This window comes from Oppia nitens, unplaced genomic scaffold (assembly GCF_028296485.1).
Source record: "Oppia nitens isolate AA-2021 unplaced genomic scaffold, nextdenovo-longstitch-racon4-pilon3 scaffold3_pilon_pilon_pilon, whole genome shotgun sequence".
NCBI lineage: Eukaryota > Metazoa > Arthropoda > Arachnida > Sarcoptiformes > Oppiidae > Oppia > Oppia nitens.
The window spans coordinates 3,065,443-3,081,699 of record NW_026533221.1 but is presented as its reverse complement, the minus strand read 5'-3'; the positions used below and the strand labels follow the sequence as shown (position 1 = coordinate 3,081,699).

The following is a 16,257-nucleotide window of genomic DNA, read 5'->3' as shown; positions in this document are numbered from 1 at the left end:
CAACATCAACGACGAGACTATTGTATTAATAAATTTAATAATAATTTAGATAATAATAATGATTGTAATTATTATCACAATAATAATAATAATAATAATGCTGTGCTGACAAAGTGTGTAAATGGACATAACTTGGATGCCAGTGCCCTACGGGTAGTCCCAGTATTGGTGCCAATGTTTATGGTGAAGAATATAGTCGTCTCAATTCTACTACTTATCACAACACTAGTCACCAATTCATCGGGTATGTCATCACTACTAGAATTTTTCAAACTAATTTTAATACTGTATTATACTCTATCATATAGTACTGTCTGTATGTCACCTCTATATATATATATATAATCTGATAATTTCCACTTTGAAAAATAGTCGATATATATATATATATACAGTAAATGCCACTATAAAAGTGTTCAGACATTATTGTTAGACTAAATTAACATTTTATTTGTCAAACAATCCGACGATTAAATGGATTGACTCTCGAAAAGAAAGGAGTCATTGAATTCTCACTGAGATCTCTCTCTCTCTCTCTCTCTCTCTCTCTTTAATTTTCAGCCTATTTTGCTAAATATAAATTGTATGCACACATATAATATATTATAAATAGATACTGTATTTCAAAGCTATTATAATCATTGTAAACAGTATTATTATTATAACCGTATATAAATTATATATATATATATACAATACATATCAATAATACTAGCGCTTAGTATTGAAACATTTCACTGGGTTTATGTTGAGTGACTAAACATACATAAATTTCTATAAAAACACTTTAAAAACTTTAAATGCAATGTAATAATAGTGTATAACATAATATTTTTATGGGGATTAATAGCTGTGAAAAGTCTTTTTTTAAATGTTTCAAATAATAATAATAATAATAAATTATTATATTTTTTGAAAACTATTAACAAATGTAAATATGAAAAACATAAGTTCATTCATCTCCTATATATTGACTGACTGACTGATCATCACTGGAAGGAAACCTTAAACCTGATGTCTAATGTGATGTCAGATCGCCGTCAGTTAGTTTACTTGTGATTTATTTCTTAATATATATATATTTTTTTGAACGCATATAAAAACAAATCAATGCATAAATTTTGTTGTTTGAGACCAACAAACAAAAAATTATTTCATATGCAATACATGTCATCGATTATACTGTTATTTAGTATTGAATTTTATCGATTTTCGCAGTTTGTATCGAATTTTAATGCATAAACTTTTATAAAAACTTAAAATCTTATAAATTATTATTGCTATTTTATTTACTATACATATTGTATGTATATTTAACGAAACTATAAAGGTTTTGTTTTATTTATACATTATTTGAAGTTATATTTTTTCATAAAACAAATGAAATGTTTTGTTTTAAAAAAGTAAAGGAGTAATAATAAATTGGCTTATAATCTATGAAACGATAAGCCGATCCATTATTTATCAGATAAGTTATGTTTTTTCAACACAAAAAAAATAAAAAGAAAATAAGTTGAAATATATGTGTGTAATCCTTACGGCTTGTAGTAATCCTTATGTCATACGGAAAACTATACTATAAGTTAGTAAATGTATTTTATTTTTTGATAGTTAAATAATATGATATTAAAAAACACAAGTGATGTTAAATTAAAGTTTAATAATAGGAAAGAGAGAGAGAAAAAAAACAGTCTCTAAGTCTAAACAGATGCATAAGTGATACGAGATTAGTTGTATGGCATCAAAATAATACCAAAAAATTATTATTATTAATATATGATAATAATAAAATTATAATATGAGAGGACTGTTAATTTTGTTGGGGCCATATTATACTGTATACTGAGTTTGTTAGCAAATAACAAATTAAGCGTAAAATATTATCATCATATAATAATAATAATACAGTAATTGCTGAATATATGATATAACTGTTTATAAACATATGGCAGGCATTTCTCTCTCTCTCTCTCTCTCTCTCTCTCTCTCTCTCTCTCCCCTATCACTTACTGTTTCTAATAATATACAAACTTTCTATCTATCAATACTACTATTCAATGATGATATTGTGGTGGTTGTAGTTTCTGAAAATGATGCGCTCTATTATATACTTAAACTATATATTATACACAGTATAACTGGCAATCTAACTGTTATATTCATATATATATATAATATTTGGATATTATATTGCTCTATCATTAAGGTATTGCTTATTTTATGCTTTGCTGACCATAACGTTAAAATTTTTAAAAACAAAAATAGCAATTTTTATTTATTCACTGTATATTCATTATTAACAACAGTCAATATGTATGGTCTTTCCTCTCTAATAGGAAATTTCTATCTATCATATGAATTATTATTATTTATACAGTATATACAGTAATATTGATATATTGATAGACAGTTAGCTTTCCTCGACAATTAACATAATAAAAGATTCAACTTCAGTATACTGTATACTATACTATAAATTTTGTCAATCAAAAAAAAGTATTATAAGTTAGATATATTTAAAAATAAATTGCAACGATTTGACTATAACTTATAGAAATGACAACAAATGTAATTATTTCCGAAACTAATATTCAAAAATATATAGCATAGGTATGTATAGATTTATGTGGTTTTTATAGTGGATTTCCGACACCAGAAAACTACTTGTCTATCGCCGAAAGGGAACAGATTTTTGTTGCGGACAAAATAAAAATTGAATTTTAAAATGTCCTAATAATGAGTTGCTTTACATCTCATTAGTAATAGCACTGTTAGGTCGTGTGTGTGCTGACAGTGTCTCGTGCCTGACCTCAGGTCTCTACTATACTATATATATATATATATATATATATATATATATATATATCAATATATCAGTAATACCTTGTAGTGACCATAATGTGCACAACAAATGTCTCCTCAAACTCCTAACAAAATAAGTCAGTGCACTGTAGCGTAAAGTGAGACAGCCGTCCGTTCAACCGGTCATCCATACCATCCATACAAATACAGACACTCTTAAAACACATTGCACTATACAAGAGAGCAGGTGATACCTCAAGCTCTCAACTTATGGCGAGCGCTACCTAAGCCTCAATTGCATGTCGTATATATATATATATATACTATAGTATTATTGGTTTCAATTGATATTTTATTTAATAATATTGTGATAGTTTATTATGACTGAAATTAGTAATAATTTCATATGCAATACATTATTATATTTACTGTATGACAGCAGCGATACATAAATTGTTGGTATCTATTGGTAGCTATCAATTGTTTTTTTGTTTCATATTTGCAATATGTGCTCAAAATGCACCAACAAATACCACATATACAATAAAACTATATCATCTGTTATATATATAAGTGTGTGTGTGTGTTACTCTTTTATAATACAGTATAAATTTATATGTATTGATTTGCAATATATTTTTCAATTTACAATAGAGACACGATTTATATATAAATATTTTTTTATCTGTTTGAACAATAAATTAGGAGAACAGCTTAAAAAATTATACAGAATTTTCAACACAACAAATAAAATAAAACTGTATATAAAAATTGCGAAAATAAAAAACTTTTTTACTTTTATTTTATATGTCCATATGGTTACACATTATGCTTATGTTGCAAATAAAAATTACTTTAAATGTGTATAAAATTTATTTTAATTAACACAAAAACGTTTAACACTTTATTTGCTTTTTATTACTTGTTTTTATTTTATTTCGGAAATTTCTTTGAATCACAAAATAGCTGTATGTAATAAAAAAAATACATTACAATAATTGTAATAGCATTGTAATTACAAATGCTTTTCACTTTTTTTTTAAACATATTAAATAAAAGACAAAATTGTTTTTTAAAATGTTTATCTTATTTTTGTATCTTATTTTTTTCATTATTTATTTTCATTATTTATTTTCTTTATTTAATATTTATCTTAATTATTCTAGTTTTTTTTAATTTTCTCAAATAATATAAGGTAATTTATAAAAATACAAAATATTAAATTAAACAAAAATGTTTGACATATACAGTATTAATGAAAAGTAAATATCCATTGAATAATAATTTGACTGTTAAACTGGGCGTAAAAATATGAATTAATTAAACTTTTTTATTTTTATAAATAAATATAATATTTTAAAATATTTATATTATTTATTTAGAATTTATTGCTTTTTCAAAAGTTTTATTTTTTTGTATAATTAGTTTTTTATAGCAAATCACTAGTCTATCTGTCAGTCTGTCTATCTTTTGCTCTCTTAAGTTCAATAGTTGTTTGTTTGACTATATCTATGACTATATCGTGACTATGACTCTCATCTTATCGTTATTTTTCCGCAACCAATGGTTTTTCTTTTGCGATATATTTCCGAGAATTTATTATTTAATTTATATATTGGTTTGACTCGAGGCTAGCGTCCAATATCTGCCATTACATTACATTATATAATATAATTGTCCACAATTTACAACATTATATAACATCGTAAATGTTTGTCCAAATTAATGATTCGCAACTATATTTGCGCTATTATAGCACAATAAATATTATATATATATATAAGTAACGGTTTTTATTTATTATTGAATATAATGTAATATTGATATTTTATATGAAAAATGTCATATTATTATTAAGGAATACATTTACAGGCAAAGTGATTGCATTATATTATAAAAGCAACTTAAATGTTATGATCTAGTTTTTATGTCCAACTAATATAGTCCTTAATTGAACGGTTAGGGTGTAGTGATTCGTGTACTAAACAGATAAAACCGGGTCTTCAAATATCGTCAAAATAGTCATCTCTAACAGCATTTCAATTGTGATGAACAATGAGAGAGAGAGAGAGAGTTGGATGGATGGATGAATGGATGCAATGGGATTGTGCGGACCAGCGCTGGTGTCTCAAACCATTAGATGGAAAAGGATATCCTGGAGTGATGTTCTGTCAAACCGGAAAATAGACCGCTTTTCATAGCCATACCAGTTATAACTATTGATATATATATATATATATATATATATATATATATATATAAATACCTCACTTTTATTTCTATTCCTATATAAAAATGTTAACAATTCTCTATCCTTTCAGTAAATGTCTATTTATTTTTCAGAAAATCTTTTAAAAGCATATCTTGTTTTATATGGTGTGTGTGTATGTGTGTGGCAATGATTGCTGGTATATATATATATAATGTGTTTATGTATTGAGATAATGGATTTGTCAGTAAGTTTAATAGGAAAAATTACTACACATTTCAATGCCTTTTTTTCAAACAAACACCAATAGAGTAGTTTGCAGTTTATATATTTGTTAAATGTTTGTCTCAATCATATAAACTAACTGTTAGTATTTAATAATAATAATAATATACAGATAAAACTTATGAGTTATTTACTTAGTGAACAATTTTTTTATTATAGAATTTTTCTTTAGTTTTTTTTTTAAAAAAAGTCAAACACAACAATAATATATCAATTTTTCTTTCTTCTGCAAACATCGATAAACAATTTTTTGTATTTTAAAAACTAATGTTTCAGACATGTTTCATATAAACTATATGACCTGAAATATACTGTAATTTTTGCAGACATTGAGGAATTCATATATTAAACAAAACAAAATAAAAAAATTTTTTTGAAGAGATTGAAAGTTAATTCAATATATTTAATATATTAAATTTCATTTAGATATATTAATATATATATATATATAAATTTATATATTGGTATATTTGTTAATATGCATAATGTCATAATGATATCAAACTGTTAGAGTTAATGGCTGGTGGTTTGCCGTAATTATGTAAACTATTTGTGAAATGCAATATTTGTTTAAACATTATTATTATTATTAAGTTGTTTGAAATTTTGTTTTTATTTTGTTTTAATATATATCTGTCAAAAGTGTTTTCCAACTTATATAATATAATTCGTTTATTTGTCATTTACTGGTATTTTGTGTATAAATTATTTATTCATCAAATGATCCATTAGTTTGTATCATTAACTCTCTTGATATACAGTAAATAATATTGAGTTATAAATAAATATTATATAATAGATTTACAAATGAGTTTTTTTGGCGGAAAATTTATTAACTGTTAGAATTAAATCACAAAAATAAATTAATTTATAATCTGTTTTTTCTCTCTTTTTCATATATATGTATAAATCATATTATGATTAAAGGCTATTATTATTAGTTTTGCAAATTTTGAATGGATTGAGACATAAATTATTTAACAAGAAAATAGTTAATCCGATTATTTTGACATTTTGTTTATATCATTAAATAATTTGGTTTTTATTATAATGAATCAACAGTTAGTTATAATAACATATTGATATACACACACAATAGTCAGTCACTGCCAGTCACAATGCATACCAAAATTGAATTCAATGTATAATACAATATATATTTATATATGTAAGTGAATTGCTTGTAATGACAGCTCAACTGACAGCTGCTATAACTTTATTATTATTTGAATGAAAAAAAAACTTTTTATTTTATGTGTGGGCTCTAAGTTTTGAATTGAATACAAACCATAATAAATATTAGGATTCTTTGGTCTCGAAAAAAAGTGAAACATTGAATACACTTATGATACGAGCAATCAGTTTAAGCCTATTATTGTTATTTTTCGTCTCTTTTTTTCTTTAGTTTATATATCTATATGTTTGTCATAATACTAACGCTATAATCGCCGTAAAGACATAAAAAATCAGTTAATCCGTTAAGCAGTAGTTTATTATACTATAAATGCCGATGAATTGCTCGACATTAGCCCATAAAATGGCAAATAAAGCTAACAGCTTATCCCAAATCATACATTAACTTGAAAAAAATGTTAACTAAATTGTATTGTCAACTAATTTTATGCAATTTATTTATTATATTATTTTTTATTTTGGTAAAAAAACAACCGATAATTTCTGGGAAATGTTTGTTATTTCACAAGTAGTTCAACACTATATTTGTGATTTAATTTCGATATATATATACAGTAGTTGTATACTTAATATATATTTGAATTGTAAACTAAATGTATTAATATATATATATATTTGAAATGCCAAAAACCGTTTTCCTTAATTAATTCAATGACCGCATAATGTCTTAGTGTAATGTAATATTTGTGGCAATAAATTTAATAAATAAGATTGAAATCACACACATTTATATACAGCTATTATTATACAACAACTAAAGTGTACATTCACACACACACACACACACACACACACACACTATTAATTTACTGTATAAACAGGTAATAACATGTTAAAGTAAATTTTATTTATCATTAATTATCTAATGGGATGTGTTTTACTTGAAACTTATTTTTACAATACTACTTATTATTACAATATAGATTAACTAATATTTATTGACACTATTTATATATACTGATTTTGACATTTTTGTCCACATTTTTTTGTGGTCACAAATAAATTTAAAAAACATAATAAAACTAATAAAAATTTATGGAAAATGCTATTATTTATATAAATATATATATAAATGATAAGTTCAATGATTAATAACATAAAGTTTCTATAGAAACAGGTATTTAATACTATTCCAAGAGTACAGTGTTTTTTCAATGAACTCTTTCAACTGTAATAGACATTACTCTCTCTCTCTCTCTCTCTCTCTCTCTCTCTCTCTCTCTCTCTCTCTCTCTCTCTCTCTCTCTCTCTCTCTCTCTCTCTCTCTCTCTCTCTCTCCCTCTCCTGATATCAGGAGTGAGATTGTATTGAACATACAGTTATTGAAGTGTTTATAGTGTGATTGAAAATCAGTTAAATCAGTTATATGTGATATATAAAAAAAGCATATAAATCATTGTAGATTTTTTTCATTTGTGTTTATGGTTGTTATATAAAAAAATACTTTATATAAAGTTGAAATTATAAAAAAAATAGTTTTAATACTTTACGAAACACACTTACTTAACAAATAATAAATTGATGTTTGTTAAGCAATGCCCAATACAAGTCATTAAATATTTATTAACTTTTTTATTACATTATATATATATAAATAAGATTGACTTATTTGACTGACAGGATTATCTCTCTCTCTCTCTCTCTCTCTCTCTCTCTCTCTCTCTCTCTCTCTCTTTCAGACGTTTAAAGTAATTCCTAATTAATGATTTAAACATAAAAAATGTTTTTAACCCTTTTTCTTGGAAAATAAATTGAATTAATTTGGATTAATAATGAATTTAAAGTACTTTTTTCTTTAAGTTATTAGGGTTTTTGAATAAAAGTTTTTGTTATTGTTATGTCTATAAAAGCATTTATTTCTATTGAATTCATTGAAGTTCATTAGCACTCGAAACGATGTTTTATTTTTAAATATTTGAACACTTTTAGCTATTTAAATAAAATTAAATTTTTCTTAAGTTATGCTTAAACACAACTTTTAAGTGTCTCTCTGTGATGAGGGTGGTAGTGGTGGGTCGGGTAGGTAATTTTTGGACAGGCATTGTACCATAGTTTGTAAATGGGATTTATGTGTTTTACTCTAAATGACTATATTATAAAGTGAATAATAATATAGTTTTGATGACTGGTTTTTTTTGAGGTATTTAGGATATTTAGTATTTGTTAACTGTTTAAACAAAACAGTGTAACATAAGTTGATTTGTACACATCCTTATGCTAATAACAGAGAGATATATATTTGTATATATATGCATATCCTTGTCCAAAGTGAGAGTGAATGAGAGCTTACCACCGAAACCAGCAGTAAGTGCTCACCAAATATCCATATCCATACCAACATCCCTCAACCACCCCCTCATTTGTAGGCACACCTGTCACAGGTGTTATGCTATGCTGTAAGGTATGCTATGGTATGACATACTATAATACTGTATATATATATAGTATTGTATTGGTAAGGTATGGTATGGTCACTGGCCCTCACAAACTTATAACAAAACCAGGTCTTGTAGTCTTTCCACTCTTACTTGTCGTTTCATTTCAATAAGTTTTTACTTTCTTTTTGCTGCCAAATAATTGTCTGCAGACTGTCTAACATTTGCGGCTAAAAACCTCCACTTTTACTTTGCATCTGTCAATACTCACTCAATACCTACTCTCACTCATTCACTCACTCACTCAATGGCTTTTCTCGCAGCTTTTCAAGCATTTTAATACATCTATAATACATTGCTATATATTTTTCCAAATGGTAATAATCAATATATTATATATATTAAACTAATATAAATATAAATTTATATACAGTATATGACTATTATAACAGTTATTATTATTATTATACAGTATTACCATTTCTACGAATATCCTATTCAGACGAAAGTTATAGCTATAGTAATAAAAATAATATTATTAATATTTTTTGATGAATTTATGTTTACATATACATGTTATGAGGGATTAAAGAGAGAAAAAATATTAAAATATATATTTTACTAAAAAAAGTAAATTTATCCGATAAATAATATTAATATCTATAAAAACACTGTATACTAAATCACTGAAAAATTGTTTATATTAAACTGTTTTTTTAATAAATAAATTTATTGCATAAATATGTATTAATGCCATAACTGATACTACTATAGATATTCTCTCTCAAATAATAAATGAAATATATATATATAGTTATATTGTTTGCAATGCAAAAAAATCTATAAAATTCATTAATCGATGACACGATTATATGTTTTATGAGCTAAAAAAAGCAAAACATGCAATTTATTATTTATAAAGTATATATATAAATTAGATTTCATATTAATATATTTATAGCCATAGATATACCGGTGTTTTATGCAAAGTTAGCTATTAATCATCTAAATTGACTGATGGACTAATTTTATATTGGATTAAAGGCATATTTTCTAGGTTTAATCATTTGCAAATCATAGGATTAAAACAACTATTTAAAAATTGAGGAAAACTAATGGTTGGAGACATCTGTAAGATTGAACTGCAGAAATCTCTCTCTCTCTCTCTCTCTCTCTCTCTGTCGCTCTCTTAAAAACTTAGCGATATATTGCAAAAAGGGATCATAAATTCAATTCATATAACAGATCCGGTAGTTTGTATGTCGACTATATCCTGCAGTGTGCTGTGTGTTGCAGCTGCACAACAGTAGCCTTACATATCTACCATCAGTGCTGACTTAGCTGCCGGTGCAACGGCATCGATGATGACTGGTGTGTAGTACTCTATGGTATGGTATGTATGGATATGTATGTATGTATGTATGTATGTGTTGGTCTCATATTCTGTAATAATTGAATGGGAAATTGCAATCCAAAGGAGATCTGTAACAATAGCGCCACGGGTTATACACTCACCACTAGATATGCCATTATTATGATTGTATGTGTTGTGTTATAACAGCAATACATTTTGCATGTATAACAATAATATTCATTGATCTCTAATTCACGAACCTATACCTCCTCCCAATAACAATGATCAGTGCAGTCGACACGTGCAGCCCACGCGCCTCAAAGTCCCCGGCTAACACACGCACACACGCGTTACACTATTATTTATTTCTTACATTTCTCTCAACTAATTTATAGAAAATATAATATCATATATATATTATATATTTTCGCTGAACTTTTCTTTTCACTCAAAATCGCACAAAAATTAAGTCAGTCTTCGCTCTCTGGGGTCACACAAATGGCAACGATTTTTCCAGTATTGCCACAAAAAAATAATAGTAATATTTTCTTCTAATATCAATGCATTGACTAGTCATTGACTTATGTCTCTCTCTCTCTCTCTCTCTCTCTGAGTCTGTCCTCCCCTCCCTCTCTTGATATTAATTTCTTAGACCTGGTCTATGGTTTGAACTATATTTTCAATGAACAATACATTTTTAAAAAAAATTATTAGATAGTAGACGACTGACGCTTATTTAGTATATACTCGTTGCATAACAACGTTAGGTTAGGTAGCATTTGATACGACAAAAGTAAATCTGTCTATGTTTTACTTATGTTATATTATACCGAATATATAAACTTTTTTTTGATGACTGTGTCTATAAAATTGTGTGGTTGTGTCTGGCGGTGACATTTGCCACACATAATATATATATATATATATATTATAAACTATAAAACAACAACAATAACAATAATAGTAATATAAAAATAAAATAAATAGCAAACATTTTTCTAGTCAAACCATTAGCAAAACTAGAGTAAATTATTATTTAGAAAAATATATTGATATATACTATTATATATATATTGGTATAAAATAATTTACAAAAGTTTTTTTTATTGACAACAAAATAGATTTATTACAACAGAATAATAAAAATTCTATTGAGAGGAGAGTTATCTAATTTTTTAGGTAATATTTTGACGCAAAAATGTTTATCTCGTATTTTGTTGTTTGATTTTTAAGAGAAAAAAAATCAAATTTGCCATTAACTGAGAGTACAAAACTGATTTTTTTTAAAGTAGCTTTTTGTTGTGAGCAAACATTTTTATGAGTGGTTTGGGATATCACAGATAAACTACCACTCAGTTGATAATATAGTGAGCTATCCTGTTGTGAAAATTGTGTGAAAAAAAGTATCAGTAAAGCACATCCAAAGAGAGAGAGAGAGAGAGAGAGAGAGAGAGARAGCAGCGGCACTTTTTTGCATAAATCACTTGCAATTTTGGAATTTTTATTAGTGTTTTACTGACCACACAGTTGTGTATATATATACAGTATGTATGCCTCCCATTCAGACCTTATTAGGCCTGTCTATCGCAGTCAGACACCTGATTACCTGATTGTTGTCCAGTGCGCTAAAGCGCCCAACTTTTACTGACTATATATTTTTTTAGTTAGTGGGCCCACTGTTTTATCTTTTTATTTTTTTTTTTTGAATAATTTAGTCAATTTGTATATTATTGTCATATAAGTTGTTTCAGGTCCACATATACAACAAATGTATTTCACACAACAAATTCTATGAGCACTGGTATGGTATGGTGTGGTGTGGTGTGGGCTCAACCATTTGTTTAATAAACATACCGTCACTTTTTACGAGACTTAGCAAGAGATGAGAGAGAGAGAGAGAGAGAGAGAGAGTCTGTATTTTCATGGCTCAGGATATTACTGCTAAAAGCTTCTGTGACTGACTTACTGACTGAATGACTGATTCTCTCACTTTCAGTGAGAGAAAAAAAACTTTTAGTTTTTAAATAATATGCCATATATTTAGTGTATATATAATTCATTGAAAGTTGTAAATTGAAAAAATTGATGTTTGATTTTATGTTGCTTATATTATATAGATAGATATATATATTTTACTTATATATATATATACAGTATATCGTGAAAGTGATTTGTGCACTGGTTATTCAAATATATATATATACATATATTGCTCTAAAATGTAAACAATTTTTGTTTGACTGTTTGTGTGTGTCTTTTAAGTATCGGAAAAACTTTACACGTTTTTCTCAACAAAAATAGTTACACCAAATATTTGTTTTAGTAAAAATCTTTCGCTATTTAATAATAGCAAATAACTATACTTTTAAATAAGCCGTCAAATAAATGGGTTACCATATGATTAATAATAAATGCTATCTATTATTTAATAATAATAATAATAATCATTATTATTATAGTTTTTGCTATTTGCTTAGTTTGACTCTATGTTCAATATGTAAGTTTTATAAGTAATATATAAATATATATATATATATTTAGTATACTGTATATCTATTTAAGTTTTGCTAATAAAATAAACATTAAATTTGCATTAAAAAATTATTTCAACCCGAAAAAGGCGCGCCTTAATTAATGACTTAATTTAAATAAATAAATTGATTTTATTTTATTTCTTGTATTGCATTACTCTTATTTTATTATAAATGTTTTATATATATATAAAAAATAACTAATTTTCAAAAGTATTTAATTTTTTTCTCTCTTTATATCTCTTACAGCATTAGGTACACAATTAGAAGAAAGTAAGCATCAAATTGATCCCACTTGTGGTCAATTCAAGTCATTACAGAACTCAGTTATAAGACTCGAGAACATAATCAAAGAATTATCCGAAAGAGTAAGAAATTTATTATTATTTTTATTACTATTTGACTTAATTTGATGTCTCAAAAAGCAAAAATAATGACAAAATAAAAGAGAGAGAGAATAAAATCAATAAAACTATATATTATTATTTTGTTTGGCATTTAATAGCTGTTTGAGGCAGAGCTGAGGCTACAGAATGTGGAGGAATGCGATTGCTTTAAGAGTTGTGTAGTAAACGGATCCATACATGAAGAGGGCTCGAGTTGGCAACACAACTGTGATATCTGTTCTTGTGTTGTATGTATTATCACTATTATTATTATTATTATTATTACTGTCATTAAAAAAATATTTAAATAGTAATTAATATTTATTATATATTATTTTTATTTTATCAATTTGTTTGGTATATGTATAGCGCGGACAAGTGATCTGTCGACCCATTCAGTGTCAGACTCCCTGTAAAAATGCCGAATATATTGAAGGCCAGTGCTGTCCTGTTTGCAAAAGTATGTATATATTGTTTTGACATATTTTTTGTAATTAATGTGTTGTTTAGTGGCCGATGATTAATATATATGTTTTGTTTTGTTATCTATTTATGATATATCTATGCAGAAACATGTTATCTAAACCAGCAGGTCCTACAACACGGTGAACGCATTAGGATCACACCAAAGACCGGCACCAATAAAGACAAATGTGGTGAATGTGTTTGTAATGTAAGTGTTTTTTTGCAATAAACAAATAACTTTTTTAAATAATTTAATTGATTAATTGTTTGATGATAGAGAGAGAGAGAGAGAGAGAGAGAGAGAGAGAGAGAGAGAGATACTGTAAATTCAATTAAAATTACAATATATATGTTACTTATGCCGTATTTGGCCTTTTTTTATTTCAAAAAAAGGACGGAAAGACAAGTTGTAAGCAAATTATCTCTGAGACGATGTGTCCAAAACTTAACTGTCCGCCTGAGCAGCAAATATATCGGGAAAACGAGTGCTGCAAAATATGCGCCGGTATTCAATCATATATTTTTTATTATTATTGATTACCCACTTATTAACTCATTAAGTGACTTAAGATAACTAATTGTAAAATAATTAATTTTTTTATTTAGGCACCGATTTTTGCGGGTCAGGCAATGACTGTCACCCGACAAACGGGACCTGTCATAACATGATGACCGAATATATATGTATTTGTAACGATGGTTTTGACGGCGATGGCCGCATCTGTACCGATATCAATGAGTGCGACCATAAGGGCGGCACTGATGGCAATCATTGCGGACAAAATACTCAATGCTTGAACACATTGGGCTCCTATAAGTGCGAATGTTTACAAGGATTTAGACGGCATAATAGATTTGAATGTATTGCCGGTACCGGTAAGTCAATTACAGTTTTGTTGCAGTCGTTGTCATCACACACAACATTATATCCTCTATCTTATATACAAAATCTAATCATATTTTTTATAATAATTTTAATTATTTTTTATTACTTTTATACTTTAAATTTTTAAAACAAAAATAGATAACAAAGGTATAGAGGTTTCTTCTTCTACTGTCAAAACTACTGTACAAACTTATCTATTTATAGTCAGGCCTTTTAATAATAATAATAATAATAATAAATACTATCCTTAAAAAAATTAATATATTAAATACCTATAGACTTGTATATATATTATATTAATATAAAACAAATTAAATATATATATATATATATAATAAATTAACAAAATGTTACTAATAATAAAATGTAAAATCTATATATATATATAAAAAATTATACTAATATAACTTGAAAATAAATTTATTAAAATTAAACTTTTTTTTTGTTAAACAAAAAATTTAAATTACTAATTCATTAATTTTATTTTGACAATATTGTTGTATATATTATATAATAAATACAATATATTGCGCGAATATATATATATACCTGTATAACATTTTTTTCAAAATATACTGTTAACAATGGTGTTGGGTTTAATATTGGATATTGGATATTTTATAATTTTATGACAATATATAGTTGTTTTAATAATAATAATTTTTTTGATAACTAATTTGAAAGTCATTTATATAATAATATGGATTTTATTAGACTATTCAGCCGACAATACCGACAATACTGACGATGATTCCGACAATACAAGACTGATGACAGATCACAGCCATCACAGGTCTCGACAACAGTCGGACGGACACAGAAACAGACAGACAAAGAAACACCGAAATTAAATATGATATTCAAAATAATAACAACAAAAATAAATTTAAAAATATGTTGAAAATGTTAGCTCCAGTATTAATAATATAAATTTTTCAGTGCTTTCGTGACACTGAATATTCATTATTATTATTAGTAGTATTTTAATATTTTATTTTTCAAATGATTAATTTTACCATTAATTTTGGTTTATTAATGTTATAAAAAGTAATATTCATTTCAAAATAGTTTTCTAGTCTTTTTTAGTTTAAGAAATACCAAAATACAAAGTTTTTAAGGGAAATCAATTGATTTATTTTATTAAATTCTAGTTTTCAATTAACTATAATTTATTTATTAATATTTTCATTTTTTAGTGTATTATTAAAAAAAAGTTTTTAGTATTATTACAGTATTATTATTATTACTACTATTACTACAGTATATTATAAATTTTTATTAGTATTATTGATTTTGGTGTTGAAATCCATTAAAAATAATAGAAAACATGAGATTCAATTATATATATAATTTATATGTATGTAATTAAGCATCTATTTTATAAATTACACATATATTTTAGAGATGATTACTATAAAAATGATTATTAATAATAATAAACAGCACTTTTATTGAGAGCATTTGAACAATTGTGTCGTCTGAACGTGTTATTCAAGAAAAATACTGCCAATTAATTAATTAATATAATATATACAATAACTTAATTTATATACTTGTTATTTAATAGTTAACAAATTAAATTATCATTTTTGTATGTATATATAATATGATTTATATAATTATATATGTAAATTATTTTATTTTATAATTCATCTTTTTAGAATTATTAATTTTATGATTATTATTAATATTAAAATGTCTTGTTTATAAAAATAAAATTTTGCAAAATACTAGAAAAAATTATTTGCTTATTATTATTGATATTATAAT

The 16,257-nt window shown here is 25.6% G+C and overlaps 1 protein-coding gene across 1 annotated transcript; it reads left to right on the top strand.

Annotated features, from left to right (window-relative positions):
- The first annotated feature begins 116 nt into the window (after positions 1-116).
- LOC128958432 (protein kinase C-binding protein NELL2-like) lies at positions 117-15,425 on the top strand. The gene is made up of 8 exons (XM_054304286.1): positions 117-244; positions 13,000-13,118; positions 13,256-13,384; positions 13,506-13,596; positions 13,706-13,809; positions 13,995-14,106; positions 14,208-14,477; positions 15,202-15,425. Exons 1-8 carry the CDS (start codon positions 175-177, stop codon positions 15,336-15,338), a joined length of 1,032 nt encoding a protein of 343 aa, XP_054160261.1. The 5' UTR covers positions 117-174; the 3' UTR covers positions 15,339-15,425.
- The last annotated feature ends 832 nt before the right edge of the window (positions 15,426-16,257 follow it).

What these genes read in the sequence shown, in the direction of transcription:
- LOC128958432 (XM_054304286.1), top strand. Translation starts at nt 175, where the DNA reads ATGTTTATGGTGAAGAATATAGTCGTCTCAATTCTACTACTTATCACA. An exon ending in ACTAGTCACCAATTCATCGG is followed by an intron (nt 245 to 12,999) that starts GTATGTCATCAC and finishes TATCTCTTACAG; the next exon opens with CATTAGGTACACAATTAGAA. An exon ending in TGAATGTATTGCCGGTACCG is followed by an intron (nt 14,478 to 15,201) that starts GTAAGTCAATTA and finishes GGATTTTATTAG; the next exon opens with ACTATTCAGCCGACAATACC.